Raw genomic sequence first — 19,350 nt, forward strand, 5'->3', positions numbered from 1 at the left:
TCAAAAAAGTGTCGTGTTTACATTTACAGAATGTATTTACATTTACATTGTGGTTATTGCAGTTATAGTTCTAATATGGAGCTGCAAAGCCTTAAAATGTTGTAAGCTATACAAAATCATTCTTGTATAGCTACATGTTTTCGGAATGTCATTTTTTAGAATCATTTAATATTACCTAACAACAATATTCTCATGTTATAAAGTGATGCTCCACCGGTAGATTTGAAAATGTTTAGCTTCTTAATTTCAAGAAAAAAGCTAAAAATAGCAAAAAGCAGTTCAGAAAAGCTCATTGGTAATTACTGCTAGATTCATTAGCTACAATTTAAAAGTGGACTGAGATCTCCAAAACAAATGTGAAAGCAGAATTAAAGTTAGTTGATCATGGTCTAATTTGTTATGTGTTGTCTTATATTATATAAGACATTGCAAAAACCTCATATTTCAATAGAAAGTAATTACATGAAAATGCTTCAGTTGAAAAGATTAAAAATGAACAAATTATTTTTCTTTGTCTAATAAAACTTGATTCTTCAAATAGAGAAATTTACCTCTATTACTGCTTGTGATAAGCTAACGAGTTTGGATACAGTGCGAGCCAGCAAGCGAGAAATCCCCGATCTCAATAACCGCAAGCTACCCAAGGAACTGTAGGCTAATTGCAGTGCTAACTAGGCTAGCCAATGTATAATTTAGGCTAACCGTAATGGCTTACATGACTCCTATGACTTGGAGCCATGTGAACCGAGCAAGCAAGAAATCCCTTATCCCATTATAAGGGCAAACCGCAAGCTACCTAAGCTAACTGTAGGCCAACTGGTGTGACGTTTAGGCTAACCAGAGTGTTATTTAGGCCAATCAAGGTGTTATTTTAATGGGCTAACCGGAGTGGCTCGCTGTCTTGCGGATTATCCGGAATGGTTACAGTTTTGCTGGGATTTTCTAAAAACACTCAGGAATGATGAAATAATTTTGCAACATCTTTTTTTTATTTCATTTGTGCTGCATGCAATTTTTTTCTTCCAACAAGCGCTTGCAGGAATTTTTTTTTCAAAATCACCCCCCCCCCCCCCTCAAGAGTTAAATGGTCAATTTTATATTTGTAGAATGCATCCGCCTTAGGTTTGTCGTAGTTCCTTTTTGTTGGAATTAAGAAAGATTTAGGTTGAATATGCAACCAGGGGCCATTTGCTCGAAGCCTGGTTAGCGTTAACCGTTGATTAAAAGGTATGAAAACCCTTCCCATGGTAATCAACGCAGCTTAGCGCTAAAGCCTGGTTTACAATGCGAAATAAGCATAAACATAAGCATAACGAAGTTCACACATGTTGCATAAGCACAAGAGAAGGCACATACGCAAGCGCATTTAGATCCAGGAAAAAAAAACTCACAGGAGGATGAGGCGAGTCACGTTCCAAAATGGCGGACAGTCTTGTGCGTATGTTTATGTTGCACCGGTTTACTCAGCTATTAACGTGACATAAGAATAAACATAAGTATAAGAAAATGGAAACGATTCCTTTTTCTTATGCTTATGCTTATGCTTGTGTCGTAGTGTAAACCAGGCTTTACCATGCGCCGAGAAACCCGGGTCCGGTGGACAATCAGACATGCGTGATAGGTTGATGCTACTCTGGTTCAAAAAATAAGAAATATAACACTTCACACTCAATGTGCTCGTTTTTTCATCAGGGGGTGATATTAGGGTGAAACAAGATCCTTAATTTAAGTAGGAGCAATAACGTGACGTTTAATCTCTAACTCCAGCCTTTGTTGGTTAGTATTCAATGTATAGTGGGATCACACATGGTGTTTTCTTGTTTCGTTTCGCTGCTTCAGTGTGTCGTGGTTTAGTAATGTCCAAAAAAAAATTTGGAGTCAGTGGGACTCGAATTCATGGACCATGACCACTGAGCTATCAAGCCATTTGGGAGCTGGTTGCTTGTGAGTTCTTGCAAGTTCCTATTGGGTGGTATAGCGCGTTTTTAGTGTCAAAATTCAAACACATATTCGGCAATTCAAACATTCAATTTAGCTATTTAAACCTTCAGTTCAATTGAATATTTGAATTGTCGAATGTCGATATGCAAGGTTGAATTTTGAAGGTTTGAATTGAAGAACTGAAAGTTAGAATTGCCAAATTGAGGGTTTAAATTTCCAATCATAAGGTTGGAATTGCCGAACTGAGTGTTTAAATTGCGGAATTGAACGTTTGAATTGCATGCTTGAATTTTGATATATATTGTTTTGAGTAGAACGTATTTCGTAGACCGCTCAGCAACTCAATCGATTGAGGAGCGATAACTATGACTTCAAAGAAGTTTAGGTTTCACGAGTTACCATCGTTTTAATGCTTTAAAACTTTAATGCTTAAGGCATTAAAACGATGGTTACTCGTGAAACCTAAACTGCTGTGAAGTCATATATATATAGTTCCTGCCTCGATATTTCAGCAAAAATCTATCTGCTACCGATCTTGCATACTGTTGTCGGTCTGCTAGCTGCTCAACTCTTGCTTTTTTTCAAAGATAATTTTATGGGTGAGTAAACTGGAGGACAACATGGGAGAAAGTCGAATGTCTCTCACTGTGAAGGGAGGTCGCAGGATGAAAAAAGGATTAACTCCAGCCGAGCCAGCACTCACAGTCTTTAAAATAGTAATAGTCTTTACTACATCTGCCCCCGCCTAAGATAGAGTGAAAGGCAGTTGAGAAACCGACCCTTAGTTAACAAAGAAATTAGAAATTACAGAAATATTCGATAATAAGACCGCCGACCGAGCGGTCCAATTGGTCGAGCATCCGTCAACTGTGAAGGGAGGTCGTAGGATGAAAAAAAGGGAATTAACTTCGGCCGAGCCAGCACTCACAGCCTTTAAACAAGTAATAGTTTTCACAACATCTGCTCCCTCCTAAGCGCCGATTTACACGATACGATTTTGTCGCATGCGACAAGCTCACGACAGGCCCACGACACGACTTACGATTGTCGCAGCGTTTTAAAACATGTTTTAAAATGATACGACATTTTTTCTGACGTACACAACAATTGTAAATCATGTCGTGGGCCTGTCGTAAGCCGTTGTCGCATGCGACAAAGTCGTACCGTGTAAATCGGCCCTAAGGCAGTTGAGATACGTTTAAATTATATGTCCGATCTGCGTCTGACAAATCGTCCCCCCTGTTTCTGACTTGTGTCCAGACAAAATCAATTTCTGAGCAAGGCAACTCGATTTGCATTAGATCTGCTTAAAAGTTTGATTTTCAATCGCTAACCCGAACAGCACTTTTAGGGGGAGGGGGGCAGGGTCTTCCTAGGATCTCCTCTTGATATCAGTGGTTGTTTCTTTACACCTTGGCTCCCTAGAGCACTCAACTTTCTAAATAGATGGTAATGTCGTTATCGTTGAGTATAGAATTATAGTTTTCGTCAAGTGCTTTCAAAAGATACGATACATTAAACTGGCTTTTTATGTTGTCAAATCTACCTGTGCATATTTTTCCGTTGCCAGAGTATCCCGGCTTGCAAGAACAGCTGTAGGAACCAAGATTATTGCTGCACAAAGCGTTAACGGAACAGACGGCTTGGAAAGAAGTGCATTCATTTATATCTGCAAAAAAAAAAATTAAGCAAAACATTTAGCTGGAATCTGACCCCGGCTAGCTATTGTGCTGACCAAGCCCTGAGAAACGAATTTCTGACCGTTTCAAAATCGCATTGACTGTAGCCCTTACTCTATTACTTTCTTTCAAAATATTCCAATATTATGTTTTGAAAAAGTTTATTTGAACTGTATCTGGTGGTTTTTAAATCATAGTTAATAGAGGGGAATGGTTTGAAAGCCCCGTAAACATCAAAGGAGCAAACAAAGATGCCAAGATTTAGGTTGGAAAGTCCACAACCGTGCACAATCTTTTGTTTTGCGTTTATACACTATCCATGGATTACGTACTAAACAACACGTTTCTATTGGTTAGTTCCTCAGAACGGATTAAACAACTATTGTGTTTTGTGCACGGTCAAGGCCAGAAAAAGGGAGAAAAACCTAGAACGAAGAAATTTGTGAGGTTTCATAACAATTCTCCTCTATTAACTACGTTTAAATAGACCAATTTCGATATATTAAACTTCAGTCAAACAGAAGGCATCATCTCGAGCCTCTGGGGAATAAATAGAAGGATTTGTATTAGTTCATTCCCCAGAGCCTCGAGATTTGTTGACTGAATTTTTGAAATAGATTTGTCCGTCCCCATGTAGCGTATTCGGATTGCACGTGCACCGAAGTGTCATTGCATGCAGCATTTACATGACACACAGGTGAAGAAGCAGTGCATTCATGAACATCGACAACAGTTAAGAAACAACGTCAACCGCGATTAGAATGTACACGATCTCCAACCCGCCCCCTGAGTTTTGCTTTAGTCCAACAGGATAAGAAAAGCAAAATTAATTAAAAAGGAATAGGTACTTTTGGTTTACATAGAACCTGGAAAACTTGAAAGAAGAGAAAGTGGTAGGGAAAGAGACCGTTAAGGGGATTGCAGGAAAAAAAACCGAATTTTGGATGAGGTTAAGGGAAGATAAAGGAAATTAAAAAGACGACGAGGATGGCGATGCAGATGAAGACGGAAATATTGCCAAGATAAAAGTCATAAACATCTAGATAAGGACGACGGAAATGGATTAAGGATTAAGATGTAAATGTAGATGAAAATGAAGATGGGGTTCGAGTTGTCAAGTCAAGACAATCAAGTCAAGTCAAGTCAGTTTTATTAAAACTCACACAGAAATATACCCTGCTAGCAGTGTCTCTTTCGATCTTCCTAGATAAGTCGGGAAGAGGAAAGTAGACTCTACTCGCCGTCTGCACATTTCGTATTGAGTATGCGTTAAAAATTTTAATGTATTCGGTGTCAGCCACGCGTGACCATTAGCCACAAAACCACAAAACGAAAACAAACAGTCGGGATATTTTCCATCAACTCTGGCAAACACACGACAATCAAGGAATTATTTCACTGGAAACTCAAGATACCCTTACTCAACTCAAGATAGTCCATACCCTTAAAATGCCATTTCATTTTTTTTACTGAAAAATTTATAGGTTTCTGTCAGACTAGTTTCTGTAACCAATACATAGAAAAAGCTCATGGAAAATCTAACAGTTAAAATTAACACGCTGTTGTAAATTTTCATAATATTGATGACGCGTGGCGATTGATCATGCGCAAAAATGAAAAAAACAGGTCTGACAAGTCGAAACTGGACTGACTCATCCAATTCTTTGGATGAGCGGCAAATCAAACAATGTGAAGGCGGCGAGCAGAGACTGCTTTCCTCTTCCCGACTTATCTAGGAAGATCGAAAGAGACTCTGCTCGGAGGGTAAAAGAAATAATAATTAAGAAAAATTAGTGCTTAAGTAAATAAATTTTACAATGTAAGTTCAGAAATATGAGTAGAAGGAATAGAGATGCAAAATAATTGTTTTAGATAATAAGTATTACTTCATTAATTAAATAGCAGTCAAGGATAAAATTATCTTAAAACATTATGAATCAATAATAGTATTATAACCACATCAATCAAAGAATTTTTGGTATATTGACAAAAACTGGAAAACTGCTTGATTTCCTAAAGATCAATGGATAAGGAATTCCAAAGTTTGGGACCAGTGCTACGGAGACAATGAATGCCGTATTGAGTTGTATGAACAGATGAAGATGATGATGATGGAGATGAAAAAGAAAATATATCAACAAAATGTATCAACATCATCAAATAGGTACAAAGGGAGATGCTTTTTCTTTCATTATTTTCTGCATATAAAAAAACAAATCAAACGTGGTTCAGCGTTGTCTGTACTCTTATCCACAACGATATTCGTCATCAAAATGTTGTGAACGCACAAGACGCAGCTGAGAGAGTCCACTTTCGATTTGTTTATAGTAGTGCAATTCTCTTTAATTGCCTTGACTCTAATCTAATGCTTAAGTAACGAAATTTTACAATTGTAGGTTCATTGTGCAGAGTTTGGGACACCGAAATAGTTCCTGGAACTAACCAAGTAGGTTTGAAATATGAGTAGAAGGAATAGAAATGCAAAATAATTGTTTTAGATAAGAAGTATTATTTCACTAATGAAAATATAGGTGAACTCTGACGTGGAGATAATGATGGAGATGGAGACTGAACTAAGGTATCATATCATCAAGGATAATCTTACCAGTACATGTTTTTCCATCGCCTGTGTATCCAGCGTCACATGAGCACAAATAAGATCCTTGATTATTTTTGCATTTGGCTTTGGCATGACAGGGCGTAGGAGATGAGTTGCATTCGTTGAGGTCTGTCAGAGAGATACAACATCATCAAATAGGTACAAGGGGAGATCCTTTTTCTTTCATTATTTTCTGCATATAAGTGACAATATTTTTTTTTTCCAGTAGAGCCGAAGTAATTGTTTCTTTCATCTGCAACTCGTACTTAAAATAGAAACCCGCGCTGCAGGTATAATCCTTGAAACCAAATATTGTGGTAAAAAACAAACCAACGTGGTTCAGCGTTGTCTGTACTCTTATCCACAACGATATTCGTCATCAAAATGTTGTGGACTCACAAGACGCAGCTAAGAGAGTCCACTTTCGATTTGTTTATAGTAGTGCAATTCTCTTTAATTGCCTTGACTTTAATCTAATGCTTAAGTAACGAAATGTTACAATTTTAGGTTCATTGTGCAGAGTTTCAGACACCGAAATAGTTCCTGGAACTAACCAAGTAGGTTTGAAATATGAGTAGAAGGAATAGAAATGCAAAATAATTGTTTTAGATAAAAAGTATTATTTTACTAATGAAAATATAGGTGAACTCTGACGTGGAGATAATGATGGAGATGGAGACTGAACTAAGGTATCATATCATCAAGGATAATCTTACCAGTACATGCTTTTCCATCGCCTGTGTATCCAGCGTCACATGAGCACAAATAAGATCCTTGATTATTTTTGCATTTGGCTTTGGCATGACAGGGCGTAGGAGATGAGTTGCATTCGTTGAGGTCTGTCAGAGAGATACAACATCATCAAATAGGTACAAGGGGAGATCCTTTTTCTTTCATTATTTTCTGCATATAAGTGACAATATTTTTTTTTTCCAGTAGAGCCGAAGTAATTGTTTCTTTCATCTGCAACTCGTACTTAAAATAGAAACCCGCGCTGCAGGTATAATCCTTGAAACCAAATATTGTGGTAAAAAAATAAATCAAACGTGGTTCAGCGTTGTCTGTACTCGTATCCACAACGATATTCGTCATCAAAATGTTGTGGACTCACAAGACGCATCTAGGAGAGTCCACTTTCGATTTGTTTATTGTAGTGCAATTCTCTTTAATTGCCTTGACTCTAATCTAATGCTTAAGTAACGAAATTTTACAATTGTAGGTTCATTGTGCAGAGTTTGGGACACCGAAATAGTTCCTGGAACTAACCAAGTAGGTTTGAAATATGAGTAGAAGGAATAGAAATGCAAAATAATTGTTTTAGATAAGAAGTATTATTTCACTAATGAAAATATAGGTGAACTCTGACGTGGAGATAATGATGGAGATGGAGACTGAACTAAGGTATCATATCATCAAGGATAATCTTACCAGTACATGTTTTTCCATCGCCTGTGTATCCAGCGTCACATGAGCACAAATAAGATCCTTGATTATTTTTGCATTTGGCTTTGGCATGACAGGGCGTAGGAGATGAGTTGCATTCGTTGAGGTCTGTCAGACAGATACAACATCATCAAATAGGTACAAAGGGAGATGCTTTTTCTTTCATTATTTTCTGCATATAAGTGACAATATTTTCTTTTTCCAGTAGAGCCGAAGTAATTGTTTCTTTCATCTACAACTCGTTCTTAAAATAGATACCCGCGCTGCTCGTATAATCCTTGAAACCAAATATTGTGATAAAAAAAAAATCAAACGTGGTTCAGCGTTGTCTGTACTCTTATCCACAACGATATTCGTCATCAAAATGTTGTGGACTCACAAGACGCAGCTGAGAGAGTCCACTTTCGATTTGTTTATTGTAGTATAATTCTCTTTAATTGCCTTGACTCTAATATAATGCTTAAGTAACGAAATTTTACAATTGTACGTTCATTGTGCAGAGTTTGAGACACCGAAATAGTTCCTGGAACTAACCAAGTAGGTTTGAAATATAAGCAGAAGGAATAAAGATGCAAAATAATTGTTTTAGATAAGAAGTATTATTTCACTAATGAAAATATAGGTGAACTCTGACGTGGGGATGAACATGCAGATGGAGACTGAACTAAGGTATCATATCAACGAGGATAATCTTACCAGTACATGTTCTTCCATCGCCTGTGTATCCAGCGTCACATGAGCACAAATAAGATCCTTGATTATTTGTGCATTTGGCTTTGGAATGACAGGGCGTAGGAGATGAGTTGCATTCGTTGAGGTCTGTCAGAGAGATACAACATCATCAAATAGGTACAAAGGGAGATGCTGTTTCTTTCATTATTTTCTGCATATAAGTGACAATATTTTCTTTTTCCAGTGGAGCCGAAGTAATTCTTTCTTTTATATGCAACTCGTACTTAAAATAGATACACGAGCTGCTCGTATAATCCTTGAAACCAAATATTGTGGTAAAAAAACAAACCAACGTGGTTCAGCGTTGTCTGTACTCTTATCCACAACGATATTCGTCATCAAAATGTTGTGGACTCACAAGACGCAGCTAAGAGAGTCCACTTTCGATTTGTTTATAGTAGTGCAATTCTCTTTAATTGCCTTGACTTTAATCTAATGCTTAAGTAACGAAATGTTACAATTTTAGGTTCATTGTGCAGAGTTTCAGACACCGAAATAGTTCCTGGAACTAACCAAGTAGGTTTGAAATATGAGTAGAAGGAATAGAAATGCAAAATAATTGTTTTAGATAAGAAGTATTATTTCACTAATGAAAATATAGGTGAACTCTGACGTGGAGATAATGATGGAGATGGAGACTGAACTAAGGTATCATATCATCAAGGATAATCTTACCAGTACATGTTTTTCCATCGCCTGTGTATCCAGCGTCACATGAGCACAAATAAGATCCTTGATTATTTTTGCATTTGGCTTTGGCATGACAGGGCGTAGGAGATGAGTTGCATTCGTTGAGGTCTGTCAGAGAGATACAACATCATCAAATAGGTACAAGGGGAGATCCTTTTTCTTTCATTATTTTCTGCATATAAGTGACAATATTTTTTTTTCCAGTAGAGCCGAAGTAATTGTTTCTTTCATCTGCAACTCGTACTTAAAATAGAAACCCGCGCTGCAGGTATAATCCTTGAAACCAAATATTGTGGTAAAAAAATAAATCAAACGTGGTTCAGCGTTGTCTGTACTCGTATCCACAACGATATTCGTCATCAAAATGTTGTGGACTCACAAGACGCATCTAGGAGAGTCCACTTTCGATTTGTTTATTGTAGTGCAATTCTCTTTAATTGCCTTGACTCTAATCTAATGCTTAAGTAACGAAATTTTACAATTGTAGGTTCATTGTGCAGAGTTTGAGACACCGAAATAGTTCCTGGAACTAACCAAGTAGGTTTGAAATATGAGTAGAAGGAATAGAGATGCAAAATAATTGTTTTAGATAAGAAGTATTATTTCACTAATGAAAATATAGGTGAACTCTGACTTGGGGATAAAGATGGAGATGGAGACTGAACTAAGGTATCATATCAACAAGGACAATCTTACCAGTACATGTTTTTCCATCGCCTGTGTATCCAGCGTCACATGAGCACAAATAAGATCCTTCATTATTTGTGCATTTGGCTTTGGAATGACAGGGCGTAGGAGATGAGTTGCATTCGTTGAGGTCTGTCAGAGAGATACAACATCATCAAATAGGCACAAAGGGAGATGCTGTTTCTTTCATTATTTTCTGCATATAAGTGACAATATTTCCGCAATATTTTCTTTTCCCAGTAGAGCCGAAGTAATTCTTCCTTTTATTTACAACTCGTACTTAAAATAGATACACGCACCGCTCGTATAATCCTTGAAATCAAATACACTCTTTGTAAAAATAACCTCCATAATACGGATCCTCTATAATACGGACGACAGACACTAATTCTTGGCCCCAAAGAGAAAATTCATACAGGCTTAACCTCTGTATTGCGAACACTCCAATGATGACAGTTCTTATTTAACACGATTTCCTGTTTGTCCAAGGACACATTAAAATGTAATCAATTGTCTCATTGTTCATACGATAACAGTATCATTTGTTTCAATCAGGAACAATTGTATATCGACATGTCATTGCCATTTATCATCTAGATTTCTTATTCTTTGAAGATTCTCCAGTTGTTGCTTTCCTTTTTCTATCTCTTTCCTCTAGAAATCCTCACTTGAAAGACTGTCTTTACGGACAGCTGAGTTTTCTGTAAGGTCCAAGCACTTTTCCAAACGCTTTTTGAGTTTGTGCGGTCCGGGGAAAATATATTCACATGGGATCTCCATGGCTAATCCTCCGCCCCGATTAACTGCCTTCCCACATACGTTGACAACTCCATTGGTCCCTGGCTTTACAAGAAAATGTCTTATAAGTCCCAAGCCCTCTTTCGTATTGATCAACATCAAAGGCTTGTGCCCTACAACTCGGCTATCCTTGAATACGCTGACTGCATTTGTGTCTTTCGGGTTCTCAGGTTCTGGTTGAAGTTGTAGACTTTCTCCGTTGTGAGGAGTACACCACCCCTTGCAGACATGAAACCCTCTTAATTAACCATGATAGAACGCTTAATGACCGGAGTGCTAGCCATATCTCGTTAAATGGTTTTCAGACCGAAAAACTGAAGGAAAGCTACTGAGGTGTTTAATACTTGAAATGCAAAAACTATCCTTCTGTTGTTTCCGTTCCGCTAATTGTAGTTGTGGTACCGATGGTTTCTGATTGGTTCCCAAAATTTAAAAGCGTGAATCGAAATTAGCTCTTCAACGAAACATGATTACAGAATGAATTTCCTCACTTCAGTGTCGCGAATGGTATGCAATGGCGAAACGTAAAGAATTGACTTTGCCGCAAGGAAAGGTAGAACTAATATATATTGAAAAACAAAAATCCAGCGACAGCACTGTGACCAATTGCAGATAAGTTTCAATGTGGTAAAACGCAGATCCAATCCATCCCTGCGATCAACAAAACCTGCTCGATAAATTCACGGCTTGTGGAAATGCGGCCAGCAAGAGAGCTAGAACATGCAGATTTCAAGACATCGACTTGGCAATGTTGGAGTGGTTCAGAAAGGCTAGAAGTAAGAACATTGAATTTCCTCTTTCGGGATCAATTTTGCAGCAGAAAGCCTGAGCAGTAGCCGCTCAAATGGGCATGGAGCAAACGTTTAAAGCTTCAAATGGATGGCTAGAGAAATTCAAGATCCGATACAACATTAAGGGAATGAAGTACGCGAGGAAACAGTTCAGTCTTGGGAAGAGCGGTTACCAGTAATATTCGCAGGTTACAGCCCCCACGACAGGAACATTCTACCGTGCGTTACCAAAAAAGTCCCTTTCTGAACCAGCAAAGCAGTGCAGAGGTGGCAAACAATCCAAGGAGAGGATTACATGTGCGTTCTTTGTAAATACCGCAGGGGGTAAAGAGAAACCGATAGTATTCGGAAAGTCAGCAAATCCCCGTTGTTTTAAAAGCATCAAAGATCTTTCGAACCTTCCATGCACTTCCTTTCATCAAAAAAAAAAGACTTGGATGGAATTCGATATCCTCCTGAATCGGAGGTGTCTGCGTGGAAGTCGAAGTGTCCTCTTGCTACTCAATAATGCACCTTGTCACCCATACGACATGAAAGGCAAATATCCGAACATTAATTGTGTATTTTCCGCCGAATTACACCTCGAGGCTCCAGCCTTTAGATTTGGGGATCATCCAATCCTTCATGGTAAAGTACGCAAAGCCGATGTTGACTCACGTGATCAGCCTAATTGATGACTGTGAAACAGCTGGAGATGTGTGCAAGTCTGTAAACCTACTACATGCCATCAGATGGATAGGCCAGGCCTGGGAAGCCTTAGAGCCATCCACTATAATTAAGTGTTTCCCTAATGCTGGAGTGCTAGACAAAGGGAGAAATGCAGTTGAAGCTGTAGAACCGCCTGATGACGAGGACCCATTTGCAGACCTGGAAGATGAGGTTTCTCAGGTTGAGATGTTACTGAACGAGTCATGTGGTGACACTGCTGTGTCAGCACACGAAGCTATTGCAAACGAAAGTCTTCTTCCAGTCTGTCAAGAGTTAGGTGAAAACTGAGAGGAAAGGTTCCTATCAAGTCTGTCATCAGACTCAATGGTGACAATGAAGGTGCAGGCAGTAAGGATGAAGAGATCTTGGAGCTGGATGATCTTCAAGCGCTAGAGCCGCTAAAAGTGAAGTCATATAGTGAGGCTTCCTCAAAACTTAACCATGTTTCTGATTTTTTTTTTTACTGCATAAGGTGAATGAAATTTGGCTGATGAGTTATGCAAGATTATTTCAAAAGCTCAGTCGTTGTTCGTCAAAAAACGACTGGCGAATGCTGTCCAGAAGAACATTACAGACTTCTCTAACACAATATGAATCAATAACAAAGAACTTTCATTAAATACTTTACTGTATGTTGGTGTCCGCTGCACTTGTTACTGTTCCGAAACTGTATTATAATTTGAAATATGTTTTTGGAATTGTACAGCTTGTATGGTAATGATTTGTACTGTCCATTAAACAATTTAAATGCACCTCAAAAACTTGTTTGAGTCAGGTTTGACTTAAAGAACGCTTAATGCCATCATTGGAGCCTTTAAAGTGACGTAATATTCTTGACCTCTAGACACCGGACACCTCCCTAATAGGGACACTTTGCTCTGTCCCCTCGGTGTCCGTATTAGAAAGGTTCGACTGTATTGTGGTTAAAAAAAAATCAAACGTGGTTCAGCGTTGTCTGTACTCCTATCGACAACGATATTCGTCATCAAAATGTTGTGGACTCACGAGGCGCAGCTGAGAGAGTCCACTTTCGATTTGTTATTGTACCGCAACTCTCTTTAATCGCCTTGACCCTAATCTTAAGCAGCTGGCTTTTCAATCATTTAATCATTCAAGCATAAACTACGTTTTCTACAAATGTTAATCATCTTAAAGTATAATGTGCTATGACGTACAGTAGTTTCCTTGTAAGTTTATATTTTCCTTTTATATACACCAAGGAACAGGATTTGTCTTTGGAAAGTGGACAAAAGTGGTCCTGACAGCTATTTGGACTCCCTTACCACTACAGGTTTTTCCATTCCCAGTGTATCCAGCCTTACATGAAAACACATAAGACCCTTCGGTATTTTTGCATTTTGCGTAGACGTGACAGGGTGAAGGAGATGAACTGCATTCGTTAAAATCTTCAACAAAAATATGATGTCATTTAGAAGAGCAGCATTTGATCATTTGCTTTCAAGTTTTCACCAGAAATATGAACTTTACATATCCCCACCAACGCTGTTTTAATATCCTGGTCTTAACTTCCTTACCCTTACTACTACCTACTAGTTAGGACGCTTGCCCGGCTTGAGATCCATAGATCCCAGGTTACAAAACCGCTCTCCTGTACGTCTCGTTACATTTTATCCTGGTAGTCCCTGCCTCAACTTTTGAACTGCACTTGTAAATAACTAAATGCTTTGCCTCCGGCCAGTTGGGATTCTTGACAGTTTTGCTGTTCTGTTCTGTTATTTTGTTGCTTGGATTACAAGGGCCCTGAAACTTCCCTATGAGGAGTAGTCAATTAAGTACGTATGTACCTCAAAAGGGGTGAAAGCTAGATAAAGTTTTAAATTGGTGTTAAAATAGCAAGACCCAAAAGCAATTAAATTCTTTCCCGGTACCAGCTGAGATGCTTGAAACAAGGCTACATGCCCCAAGACGAATTCCTAACTAAAGCTGTCATCCTTATTGATGACAGCGCCTATAACCCAGCATTTAAGGTGATTCCTGCGCATGTGGTGTGTCAATATTTATAAATTGGTCAAATGTGTAAGTGGATCATACACGCTGGGACAGTTCTCAAAAAACGTGAGACAAGTTTTGAATAATGACCCATAACTCCTTTCGAATAAGCCCGCGCATTCCGAGAACGTGGAAAATTTTGTTGTTTCGATCTATAATAATCGAGATAGACAGGTTCGATGGTGTTTTACTCTTAAATGAGGACGGTGACCTACATTTATTATTGCATAATTTTGGTGTACAAATTATCCCCCTGCATTAAATTAAAATATATATATATCGGAAAAAAAAAAAAAAAAAAACAAGACAAAAACGTACAAAGGGCCCCTTACCTAGGGATGTAAATTACTATCTTGAAAACAAAAAACTGAGAAGCGTTTTGAGTCGACAAGGTTTTAAGTTGAGTGATTTTCCATAAGCTATATAAGGCAGTGTTCCATATGCTCTCGACTTTCTTCCTATCCGATTCTTTTCAAGCGTTACTATAAAAATCCTCTCAATTATTACCTCAAGATGTACCCTGAGCCGATGAAATAACGCGCGTGTTTAGGGCGCGTTCGATTGACTGTATTCTGGAATTGCATAGAAATATTTCGTTTTTATGAAGATTCACATGATGGAATAAACGCTCGAAGATATAATGGTATTAGGCTTGCAAACAGACTTCGTTAGGACGGATTCTATTTATCAAGAAAACTCATTTAATTAAAAAAAAATAAAGACAGTGTACAGTCTCTGCAGAGTAAGAGAAACCCTGATACAACTCCCAACACAACCTCCTCCCCCTCACTGTTCAAGAGTAGACGATCCCAAATAAAGCCCACCATTCTACTTCCAGCCCCAAGACAAGTCGAGGTTTAAATTCAAACACAAGGGCTGCATTATATGATACGTGACCAGCCTGTATACCAAATCATGAACGTACTGCAGCAAAATAGGCCATTTCCAGAGAGTGCACGACTCAAACAAGTGGACGAAATTGTTCAAATCCGAGGCTAAAGAGGCCATATCATCCACTTACAGTTGGGCAACGAAGAGAACACGACCCACGATTAAGCCGGCGATGACGACTCCGACCTAATTACAGTAGTCCTCGACACCATCACAACTTCGCGGTGAAAGTTCAGTTAGCTTAGCGTTAGCCGTTATCCCAATCGTAAATGTAAATGTACATGTAAATATGAAATGAAATATTGATAGGACCCACTGGTAACTCGGAGAAATCCGAGCCCCAGATGGGATTCGAACCCACGACCCTCCGTGATCTAGTCGGATGCTCTAAGAACTGAGCAACTGAAGACTCTATGACGAGCAACATTTCATTTCATATGTGTATAAGATTTTCACGTTCGCTCGCATCGGTGGTTGGTTGGCCGCATTTCAGATATGCTTTAAGATGACTTGCGCTATACAAGGTATGAGCTATGCTGTCAGTCGTTGTTTGACTCTGTAGCTGCTTGATGCATTTCGAGTCAAAGACTCACATTTCACCAGCGCTCCCCATGAGTCTCCAGTAGCTCTGTGCTTAAAGCATCCGACTAGATCACGGAGAGTCGTGAGTTCGAATCCCATCTGGGGCTAGGATTTTTCCGAGTTCCCAGTGGGTTCTACCAACATTTCATTTCATATGTATATATCATTCTTACATTCGTAAATGTAAATGTAGAAGTTTATGTGCGCTTAGTTGACCGCTCCCTAGATAGGATCAATTGCATATGGGTGCGCCCTTGGCCTCCGCCATACAATCCATGTGTGATCTCAGAGCACCGCAAACCCAGCGAGATGTGATTGACTGGGAGTTGACTTTGAGGAGGGAGGAAAACGGAGTACCCGGAGAGAGACCTGAGGAGTGAGGTTGAGATCGACTGAAACTCAGCCTACATACGTCCCGAGGCTAGAGTTTAAATTTCGTTACAGAGGTGGGAGTCACGATCGATGACCACTACACAACCCTGATTCCCCGAAAGATCATTAATTACCACCGTCTGAGTTTATGATAAACACAATATCTAAATGAGGGTTGCTGAAGGTGCAGACACGTGTGTTTTAACTATGGATGATCTGCTGACTTGGCTTTTCTCTTGAAATAAAACCCTGCATTGCTGTCCTAAAGGGCTGCAGAGGAGCCTCCACCAGCAACTTTGACGCTATCGTTCTCAAAGTAACCTTCAAAGACAACTCAGGCCCCGGGTCACCCATCTATGATCGGTTGCCAGATTGCACAAGAATTCGGTATCATCACTATACACAACCAGGAGCTCTCAAGTACCCAAACACCACACGAGGAAAAAAACATCCCCCCCGACTTGCAAGCCTGGTACAGCCCGCATCCATAGGCCTAGAAGAATACGAAGACCAGATTGGCAGTTTCCCAAGTGTTTAATACCTCATAGAGCTGATATAAAACCCCAAGATAAGTGCCCTCTATTCCCGTACATTACCGATAAATATTCTTACTTTACACAAAGCCGATTTGGACAAGATTCTCGCAGAAGACATTATGACAGAGGTAACTGGGCCTACCGATTGGGTCAACACCATTGTTCGCAATATCAGAGAAACATCAAACGGGAAAAAGAAGGCCAGGCTATGCTTGGACCCTAAGAAATTAAATTGGTACATTCGGTGTGAGTATCGCTGCAGCCACAGTATCGACGAGATCCTTCCCCAATATCATGAGATTTTTTTTTTCCCAGTTTTTAACTTGGTACTTGCACAGCGAACTCGCTCACGCGTCTCGCATGTTATAGTTGCACGTTCAATACGCCCTTCGGGCGATACAGGTTCAAATGTCTCCTCTTTGGCATAATAGTGCCCCAAGATGTCTCCCATCAACAAATGGATGACATTTATAGTAATATTCCTAACGATGGTTTTCTTATCGGTTCCAGAGAGGAAGGCGTTCTTAGACAAGATTTTCTTAGACATGCTGACAACCTGAGCGTCAACTCCGCAATGTCATTAATATCCATATAACAAAGTGTCAAATTTTGCGGTCATACACAAGCAAAGAAAGGCATCCACCCTGCAGTTGACAAGCTTGAATCAATTAGAAAAATATCTGCACCAGCTAACACTAAGGAACTCTTATCCATCCTTGGGCTACTTACCTATCTAGACCGTTTCCATCAAGATCGCTGAGTGCCACCCTCGCAAAGGAAAATGCCCACTTTAAGTAAGAAGAAAACCAGCAGGGCAGAGCTCTATCTATGCCCAATACAAAGTGGATTGGGAGTCCGGCTGCACTAGATTGGTAAAAGCGGTAAGGAGAGTTCGGTATCCATGGCATCAAGATGGTTAACCGACACGGAGTCCAGATACTCAGAGATGCAGTGCCTGGCTCTACATAACTTTGTGTCTTCAAGCACTAGTGGTAGCATTGCCCTAGAGATAGCTGATCATTTGTCAGTCTTTACTCTTTCGTATGACCCTGCGCTAAGTCCCTTCCCCAATAAAATTGAAATTAGAGATTTTAAAAGGTTCGATAACATTGCTTTTCAAAAAGCATTGAGGAATGATAATTGGACAACGGTATACAAGAGCTATGATGTAAACGAAAGCTTAACTAGATTCCTTCATACTTTCAATAGCATTAGCAATGCACATGCACCGCTTAAATCGATTAATATAAAAATATAAGTCCGACAAGCCCTGGGTGACGAAAGGATTGAGGAAATGAATCAAAGTTCGTAACGAGCTCTATAAAAAATGGTTGCCAACTCAAAATATTTATTATCATAAGCAATGTAAAATTTATCAAAACAGGATTGTCTCAATTGATACTTACGAACCTTACACTACGATAGTGTACTTAAGGACTCCGCAAAAACAAAAACAAAAAAGTGTGATAATGTTAACCTTATAACCAATAAAAAGCGGCCATCCTGGAACATTGACAATCTGAAAGTTAAGGATAAAGATCTCCAGCATCCATCTTCAATATCAAATGCTATTAACAGGTACTTCTGCAATGTTCCGACTGAACTAGCATCGAAATTGCCTAAAGCGGATCGCCACTACTCAACCTATATGAAGAGGAAAAAATCAACATTTCGCTTCGCTCAAGTAAATGAAACCGAGGTTTATCTACTATTAGAAAGTATTGACACAAAGAAATCTTGTAGCTATGATAACGTACATCCGCTCTTATTATCTTCTGCTGCACTTGAAATATTTCGACCACTGACACATATCATAAATTTGTCACTTAAACATGGCATATTTCCTGAAACTTGAAAATTGCCAAAGTTATACCAATCCTTAAACAAGGCTCTCGTTCTTCATGCAATAATTATCGTCCTATATCAGTCCTTTCAGCACTAAGTAAAATTTTTGAAAGATGCATTCTTAACCAATTATCATTTGATCTCACCTATGAAGATATTTTGGTACCTAATCAATATGGCTTTTGATCTGGCATGACCACAGTTGACTGGTGGTAGACCTTATAGATGAGATAACAAAAGCCCTTGACCAAGGAAATCATGCTATTTCCATATTTCTAGACCTAAGTAAAGCATTCGATACGGTCAACCATTATATCCTATTATCACAACTTAACGTTTATGTTTGTTAATATTGCGTTGAATCTGACTTACTATAAATAAACTCAGGAGTACCCCAAGGTTCGATCTTGGGTCCGGTTATTTTTCTAGTTTATATAAAAAGATATTATTAATGCACCTCACTACTATTGCATAAGAATATTTGCCGATGATACTTCGCTGACTGTGACTGGTAAGGACCCAGATTCATTGCTACAGTTAATTAATTCTGAATTGCCAGCAATTTATGAATGGCTTTGTTCTAACATATTAACTCTGAATTTGAGTAAAACAAAATACCTAGTTTTCCAACCGAGACAAAAAGTTAATTCTAACGTACACCCTCCTCTAAAAATTGCGGACCAATACCTTGAGCAGTCGTACAACATTAAATCCTTAGAATTAGTTATTGATTGCTCTTTATCTTGGCATGATCACATTGACCATATTAGTAGTAAAATCAGCAAAAGTGAAATATCATCGCGTGATTAGTATCTACTACGCACTTGTCTACCCCTATTTAAACTACGGCTGCATTCTGTGGGGTAATAATTACGAAGCTCACAATTGGTAAAGCTGCAAAACCAAGCTGTAAGAGTTATTAATGATGTTCCACTTCGAGATCATATTACGCCTCATTATGTAAACCTTGGCCTAACTGAGCTCCCTGACATTGTTAAGCTAAATACCTGCCAACTGATTTATGATCACTTGGTAGATAAAAAGCC

The 19,350-nt window shown here is 38.9% G+C and overlaps 1 protein-coding gene across 2 annotated transcripts in view; it reads right to left on the reverse strand.

Moving 5' to 3' along the window:
* LOC138032780 (fibrillin-2-like) overlaps nt 1–19,350 on the reverse strand; it is a 37,837-nt gene that overhangs the window by 14,631 nt on the left and 3,856 nt on the right. The window contains exons 5-8 of one of the 2 annotated variants that reach the window (XM_068880505.1): nt 9,781–9,903; nt 7,648–7,770; nt 6,226–6,348; nt 3,488–3,610 (exon numbers count right to left, since the gene is read on the reverse strand). In XM_068880505.1, coding sequence (XP_068736606.1) covers nt 3,488–3,610; nt 6,226–6,348; nt 7,648–7,770; nt 9,781–9,903 — 492 coding nt within the window. The remainder of the gene's footprint in view (nt 1–3,487; nt 3,611–6,225; nt 6,349–7,647; nt 7,771–9,780; nt 9,904–19,350) is intronic. The other variant, XM_068880506.1, reaches the window with a different exon arrangement.

The sequence above is a fragment of the Montipora capricornis genome, chromosome 14 (assembly GCF_036669925.1).
Source record: "Montipora capricornis isolate CH-2021 chromosome 14, ASM3666992v2, whole genome shotgun sequence".
In the NCBI taxonomy this organism is placed as follows: Eukaryota; Metazoa; Cnidaria; class Anthozoa; order Scleractinia; family Acroporidae; genus Montipora; species Montipora capricornis.